Source organism: Notothenia coriiceps, unplaced genomic scaffold, assembly GCF_000735185.1.
Source record: "Notothenia coriiceps isolate Sejong01 unplaced genomic scaffold, NC01 NC01_scaffold00024119, whole genome shotgun sequence".
In the NCBI taxonomy this organism is placed as follows: domain Eukaryota; kingdom Metazoa; phylum Chordata; class Actinopteri; order Perciformes; family Nototheniidae; genus Notothenia; species Notothenia coriiceps.
Window position 1 is genome coordinate 89228 of NW_011356820.1, and position 8205 is coordinate 97432.

The following is an 8205-nucleotide window of genomic DNA, read 5'->3' on the forward strand; positions in this document are numbered from 1 at the left end:
TGTGTGTGTGTGTGGGTGTGTGTGTGTGTGTGTGTGTGTGTGTGTGTGTGTGTGTGTGTGTGTGAGGCCAGGCAACAGACTGACTCCCACTGAGACCTGGAGACAGACCGCTGATAGTGAGAGATTACTAGAGCGGTTGAATTGTGCACTTTATTCTAGTTTGCGGTTTTTGCATTAAAAATGACTTCTATTGTTTCACTTATCGATAACTCAACTTCATTTATTCAGCTCTAATGCTTATGATTATTTATTTCGGAATCTCTTTACATTTTTGCCAGCCGAAACTTAATTGTCTAACACAATCTTACACAGAAATGTTGAGTTTATCTATATAACACCTAAAAAAATGATAGCGAAAAATAAATTAAATTTCTTTGGACCAAACAAGCAAAATGCACCCCAGAAGAGCTCACCATCCAATGCCACATATCATTCTTGTTTTAGCCGGTTTTACTGTAGGTAGCTATCAGACTGAAGTCCCTTCCTTCATGCAAGAAGGACTTTAAAACCAGGTGTAAACGTGTGGCACTTGAACGATTAGATAAAGAAAATGTTTGGGGACAATCATGCAAGTGTAAATGTAAGTAAGCTGGACCTTTCCAATCAAAAGCCTGTATAAAGCAAGTTGGACGTATATTTTTTCAATTCAGCTTTTGCTACCTGCTGGAACACCAGGTTTCCCATCTTGTGGCTCAAATATAAAACATGATATAATGACTGTTGAAAGCTGCCATGTCTTCTTGATGAAGGTTGTCAGGCAGCTCTGAAGTTCACCTGATTTCTCTGCCTGTTCAGTCGTGTGTTTCATTTAGAAGTGTCTGCGCTTCAAAGGATGGCCTCTGAACCTCAGGTGCTCCCTGAACCGGTCAAACTTTAACCCTGGAATCAGAGGAATGCTTCTGGAGTTTTTCTTTCAATGACTTTAGCCCCGAGGCATCGCTTTCTGCTTCCTGTCCTCTTAGATCTCCTTCATACACAAAGACATACAGGCTTAGATCCACAGTATTGTTTCTGTTTGAAGAATAATCAACTTTCTTAAAATGAACGGAGTGCTCACACAAGTCTCTCCCGACTGCTTTCTTTTTGTTTAGAGTTGTTGAATACATGCTGACGGAACTTTTTGGATACCTACTTTCTACTAGTTGAACAAAAGCGATCTGAGAAGAGAAATAAAATACAAATGTCAAATTCAAATTGGCATGACTGAATAGAAACGGCCTTCTCTTTTTGTTGAATAATGCTGGAAATAGCTGTTTTGTAAGTCACAGTTTTGTAATATTATGACACTAACAAAGCTCTCCATGGTCCTTTTGTTTGGAATAATAGATTACGAATGTTTGGAGAGATGGAGATGGATTGATGAACTTGAGTTTGTTCTTCTGTAAACAGAGAAACGATGACATGTCCCCCTCATTCATCATCCTGAAACACACACTTGTGGCATTCCTTGTTAATGGACTAGTACTAGTTTTTGAAGGTCTGTGTATTTGTGTGTGCAAGTGTGTTGTGTGTGATGTCATCACCTCTGACAGAGCTGCCTATGAGATGGGGGAATAGAGGAGCATTAGAGTTTAGAGAGTTTGTGCTGTTATAGTGAGACAATGAACAGGTCAAAGTTGAACTTCTCGTAACGTGAACAAAAAAGTAAGAAACGTTTATTTTAAATTCACAAATTCAAACTTTTTTCTCTCAAAAGTTCCCCAATTATGTCCCCTGTAGCTGACCCTTGTGCATTGGAGATTTTAATGTTAACCAATCTCAAACTTTTGTTTCATGACTTTATATGTACACACAGTATATAAAAAGGGACATAAAAGGCTGAAAAGAAAATTAGTTGAAAGGAGGAACTCATTGAGCGCAAAATTCTAAATGATATACCTTTGCCTGAAGTCTCTCAATTAATGATCTCCTGAAAACACTTTAATAACCGTTTATGTTTCCCTTTGGTATTTACAAGCCATAATACCACATAATGTCCGTAGTACATGTCACCATCCCCCCCCTTCCCTCTACAGCTGTCAACTATCAAATTCAAAGACCGCGAATGCCTCCCTAGAAAGCTAATTCTCAACAAATCCCTGTTGGTGTAAAGGCTTTGAAATAACCTGAAATGTATCACTGCATCCTCCGTGTGGGTCAAATGTCATGCTGTCTAAACACTTCATGTGTGTAGTAACATATCATGTCATGTCATGACCTGCAGTGGAGCTGAAAAACGACACTCTTCTTCTGTACCTTTTGTGATCCGAGGTTTAAAACATCATCTTGTTTTTCAAAGTGTTGTTTAAGGCAAAAGTCAGAAAATAGCTTCAACTCTAAACTCTCAATACATTTCGTTTAATGCTCTGAATTTGAACTATTTTAAATTGCATTGTCCCCATCTAAGAACAATATATACAATTTATTTCAGATTTGACAGTTAATAAGGGGATAGACAGATGGTGAATGGGGAACAACAACAGTTCCTGGCAAAGACCCAAAGGAGGTCGTAAGTCATATTTTTAATCTGATGTGAGAAAAACCTTTTGGTCAACAGTGGATGAACTGATTAGACGTTAGAGGTCAAGGTCAAGGTGTGACTTCCCATCCTTCCAATTCCCATGAAAGAAAGATTCCAGGAACCGTGTTGTGGCAGTAATGTTCACACAAAGATGAACTGATTATGTTTTCTTGAATGATTGGCCTACATTTTGGTGGTCAATGGTCAAAGTCACTGTTAAATCTTGGAGCCCGGGTTGGACCATGACTCGAGGATCCAGATGCTTATTATTGCAATTTTACAAAAATGTCTCACGGGATAAAATTATATAAATCATGACATTTTGTAAAGACTTGGTCAAAAGAACAAAACCAGAGCAAAACAAATAGTTGTCCTGTCGAAAATTACTTCTCATGAATATGTTTCCTCGTGCTAAATCAAGACAGGACAAACCATTTCACAACCCAAGAAAAACGTGAATAATTACCAAGTCTTTGCAGATTAATAAAAACTCAATGACTCAAAACTGAGCCCTCACCACTCCAACACTCACAGACCGATGTAGAAATCGGAGGTGTTTGTGATTAGCTCTAATATTATTATGTGCGTCACGGTGTTATTCCAGTGTGTTCTGTTTCAACTGGGGAGCGATTTCAAGGTCCGACAGACAAAACAGTGCAGCTGAACTCCCCCGTCTCCAGGAGAGCAGTTTGTCATCGCCGTCCGAGCAGCTTCAGGAAATGAATGAGGGATGACAAGTGAAAGAGAGGAGGCTGAAACGTGAGAGTGTGATGGAGCAGCATCTGGTGCTCATTACTGACAGGAATCAGCTTTTTGATAATAACGTACATGTAACACGACAGATCAGACGTACTGTAGTGTTCGACGTGACTCAGGAGGGGAGAAGTCACACAGGTTAAATGTTGACGGCTGACTGAGTTTATTAGAAGCTGGAAGTCTTTGCCTTGTTCACCACAACTGATTTTGATTAGCTCATGTGGTTCTCTCCTCGCTTTAGCCATTAGCATTTCCTTTCTCCTTCCTTTCCTTTCATTTCCTTTCCTATTCTTTCTTCTCCTGTCTTTTTATTTATCCCTTTCATTTCCTGTTTTTCCTATTTAAATGTTTTCTTATCAAGTCCTTCTCTGTCTTTCTTTTGTTTCATGTCTTATCCTTTCCTTACTCTCCCTTCCGTTTTCTTTTCATATATTGTCCTTTCATTAACCCTATTTGTTTGTTTCCTTTTCTTGCTTTCCTTTCTCTTTACAATGCCTTTATATTCACTCCTTTACCTGTTTCCTTTCCTTTCCTATAAAATCCTTTTTCTTTTCGTTCCTCTTCATTATTTGACCTTATCTTTACTCGTTGTTTCTCTAAATGCTCATTAACTAAAATGTATTTCCCTTTTATAACCAATCAGTTGTGTCCTGCGTGTATTCCACTTTATCGACTAAATGAATGTAAGGAAAGGGATAATATGCAGATATTAAATGAGGAAGTTATCAAGTTGTTAGTTGGTTAATGACACTCGACATACATATCATCATACATTTGTACTGCAGCTGGGTGTTGGATTTGTTTGAGTTGTTTCCTCTCTTTCTCTGGATAAAGTTCACCAAAGTCATACATGTTAGAATATGTGATTAACCTGAATGTCCTCCTCTCTGTCTCCCTGCAGCTCTTCCACGTGGCCTACGTGTTGATTAAGTTTGCTAACTCTCCCCGCCCCGACCTCTGGGTTCTGGAAAGATCCGTCGACTTCGGGCAGACCTACAAACCCTGGCAGTACTTTGCCTGTGAGTACAAACACATATATATATATTCCTCTACATACACGTGTGTGCCTCCAGATGTTTGGTCACTTGGAGCAGACAGAGTCAAATTCCATCAGCATCACCTCATGCTTACCTAACCCCCCCCCCAGGCTTCTTCTTAATTCTCCCTCTAATCTCAGAGTTAAACAGCAGCCTCGAGGGCAGGCGGCTAATTGATCTGTTGGTTTGGTGGTCAGGGTATAGTGGGGAGGGGGTGGTCATTACATCCTAGAGCTGCCCGCTGATTGGCTTAGGCAGCTATCAGTCTACAGGTGGGCTGCAGGGGAATTCCAGGCATGTCTGCTTACAGGCCGCGGCTTGATGTTCACCTGGGGAGAAGTGTGTGTGTGTGTGTGTGTGTGTGTGTGTGTGTGTGTGTGTGTGTGTGTGGCATCAATAGGCATTATTAAAAACTACTCCAGGTGTACCAGATGGCAGACAAATTAGATCTTCAAAGTTTGAAGGACAACTTGGAAATTCTTCAGCATACAGTCTGTGATCTTCACTTTTAAGATGACAGATTTCTGGTGTATACATTACTGCATGCATACTACTGTATTGTTAAATGATTTCCAAACCAGATTGAGAAGCCTGCGAGTTGTTGTTGATCGGGAAATTGCCTGTACATTAATTAAAAAGCAAATATCTGCAGCCAACTGTCACAACATTGACTAGTTTCAGGTCGCTTTGATGGAAGAACCTGCAGGCAAAAATGTAAACTTTTTCACATTTTTGCAAGCCCACCTTTTAGGAGATGATCTACATGTTGCTTTTAAGTTCAATTTTCAAGCTTTCAAAAAATTTGCAAAATGGTTCCCGGGCTTATGACGAACCGTTGACAGACACTGACCATCAGCTGACCTGAACTCGCAAATTGCTTATAATTTTCTGCTGAAGTATGCACCCCCGAAATCCAATCACATTTGGTCGCGTATATTCTTCGGAGCCAGTTGGCAATTAGTCCTGTGGAGCCAGAGCAGCACTGAGTGGGAGGTCCGCTCCTGTCTGCTCAGAAAAGTGGATTTAATCTAAAAATCTGCTTAATATCTTGGTTAGATCGACTCATTAACCTCCCATAAGTGGCGCAGCCCTACTGTAGAGATCGTTTTTTTACAAAGTAAAATATAACACACTTACATTTCACCCAGAGGGAAGGCAACAGAATGTGTGTGTCAGTGTGTGTGTGTACAGTAAACCGTACAGAGTAAATTAGTGTTGGCCTCAAAGCTGTAAATCTCAAAAGCTATTTCAAAGTTTGAGTTTGAACTGCTGCAGCTGTTAACTGCAGACACACACACACACACACACACACACACACACACACACACACACACACACACACCACACACACAAAGGGGGGGGGGATATTGACATTATAAAATCTACCTTCCCTCCTCCTCTTCTTCTCTGTCATGTTTTCACTCTTCTTCTGTGTCAAGGACACTTCAGAGATAAAGTGAAGCGATTCTGGGAATGTGCTCTAGAAACAATGTGAATTAAACCAGCTGAAGTCTCAAACTCTCACACACACTTTTACAGTTTGAATATTCCTAAAAGGACGAGGAAAGATTCTCTTAAGCAAGATTGACCAGCCATCGTTCATAGGATGAGATTACATTAAATAACATGAACTTGAATTCACTTTAGTACGGATTGTAAAATGTAGAAGGCATGTTAATTATTTGGACTAACGATTAACAGCAAACGAGTCAACCACCATTTTGATATTTTTTAATTAAAAAAAAAAAGTTTTTGTGATAGTAAATTATTTGTCATTTATCTCCTGAGCTTCACAAACTGGAAGATTCTATTTTTTTATATCCGTAAAAAAAAGGATATCTTTTTGTTTTCAGATTTCATGAAATTATAATTTGGTTTCTTTCTATGTTAAATTATTAATAAATTAATCCAAATACAATCGGTAGTTTCTATATGTATTTTCCACTTTATTCAGTGGAAGGTGATGAAGCTGTAATGCAGCTGTTGTGAAGCTGAACATGCAGCTGGGTTATATTTAAGTGAGGACTAAAATACAGACCTCCACCAACCAGAGACCCTCCTCTAATTATCACACTGAGACTCATCATTAAAATCAAGATGGTTCACACTGCTCACTTTGAACATGATGGGATGTTCACACGTTTGCCAATATGAGGTTAAGACTGATTAGAAGCTTCTCTTTTCTGTCTCCCCCCTTTCTCTCCCTCTGTGTGTGTGTGTGTGTGTGTGTGTGTGTGTGTGTGTGTGTGTGTGTGTGTGTGTGTGTGTGTGTGTGTGTGTGTGTGTGTGTGTGTGTGTGTGTGTGTGTAGCCTCAAAGAGAGACTGTATTGAGCGTTTTGGACAGCAGAGCATCGAGAGGATCAGCAATGATAATGACGTGATCTGCACCACTGAATACTCCCGTATCGTCCCGCTGGAGAATGGAGAGGTGAGTGTGTGTTTGAGTGAAAGTGCTTGAACGTCCCCGCCACACCTGTAGAGCTGAAGAAACGTGTCTGTGTATCTATTAATTAGACGATCAACAGAAAAATTCCCACACACTAAATTTAATAAGTTACTTCCAACTACTCAAATGTAATAATGTGAGGTTATGGGACCTGAATATCTTAAAGATTTGGACTGGATACAGGAACATAGTGATGGACATTTTGTTTACTATTTTTCGGTATTTCATAGAGAAAAAAAACAAGTAGATTAATGAGATGGATACAAATATATTAGAAGACACGTTTATAAAATGTGTTAGTTGCAGCACTGAACATTAAGCATATGATTTGCATATCATGTGTGGCCTAAACATCTTCTCTCAACGTTTTTACACAGTTTTTAATATTAACTTTTTTTTTAATAAGAGGTTATTATAAATGATTTGGAATGTTCTATATTCATCCTAAAATGGTATAACAAAACACTGAAATAGGGCATGTTTCAACAACATCATTTAAACGCTTTATGTATTAGTCAGGAAAACCATCCTGTAGTAAGATCATGCAATATAGAATCATTAACATAGATTACTTTGTTGCCATGGTATCATATTGTGAATACCATCCCTCTCTGTGGGGACGTTCCCAGGCTGTTATCTTTCATATTTCCACATTGTTGCTCAGCTGATAGTCTCTGTCCTCTTCTCCAAGGTCGTGGTGTCCTTGGTGAACGGTCGGCCTGGGGCCATGAACTTCTCCTACTCTCCGGTCCTCAGGGACTTCACCAAGGCAACCAACATCAAGCTGCGCTTCCTGAGGACCAACACGCTGCTGGGACACCTGATGGGCAAAGCTCTGCGGGACCCCACTGTCACACGCAGGGTAAAGAAATGGGATAAACTAGGACTGATATGTTGGTGTCATATTCTTCCAAAAAATGACTGATAAAAGAAAACACTTCTGCTTACAGCTTGTCATGCACATGAAACGATTCCCTGGTGCAACAAAAATAGTCAAATACATTCATTTTTATTACAAAAATGTATATATTTTATATACATATAAAACGTATTTCCAGCTTTTAATTAGCTATTATTCCTAAAGGCACTACAGTTTTTCTGTTAATACATTCATTTTTGTTCTTCTTAGTTCAAATCCACCATTGTTTACCTCCCTGCACATTACCACCAATCCTTAATTAATTAACTTTTGGATGCCCTCTTACTTTTTAAGATCAAAAGGTACAAAAATGGCACTGGTAACATATTTTTATCGGAATAATTCAACATAATGTGGAAAAAAATATTTCTGAAGGACAATGTTTTTACTTGCATGAATATAAACTTTTTTTTTCTCATACTGTGTATCTGAATATTGTGTGTATTGTTGTGATTTTACAGTATTACTACAGTATCAAAGACATCAGTATCGGAGGACGCTGTGTGTGTGTGTGTGTGTGTGTGTGTGTGTGTGTGTGTGTGTGTG

At 39.1% G+C, this 8205-nt stretch overlaps 1 protein-coding gene across 1 annotated transcript in view; it reads left to right on the forward strand.

The window, feature by feature from the left end:
* LOC104954892 (laminin subunit alpha-5-like) overlaps positions 1–8164 on the forward strand; it is a gene marked incomplete at its 3' end in the record, with an annotated part of 37807 nt that extends 29643 nt beyond the window's left edge. Inside the window, exons 3-6 of the mRNA XM_010782097.1 lie at positions 4158–4275; positions 6604–6722; positions 7432–7602; positions 8121–8164. Coding sequence (XP_010780399.1) covers positions 4158–4275; positions 6604–6722; positions 7432–7602; positions 8121–8164 — 452 coding nt within the window. The remainder of the gene's footprint in view (positions 1–4157; positions 4276–6603; positions 6723–7431; positions 7603–8120) is intronic.
* Positions 8165–8205: the final 41 nt, after the last annotated feature.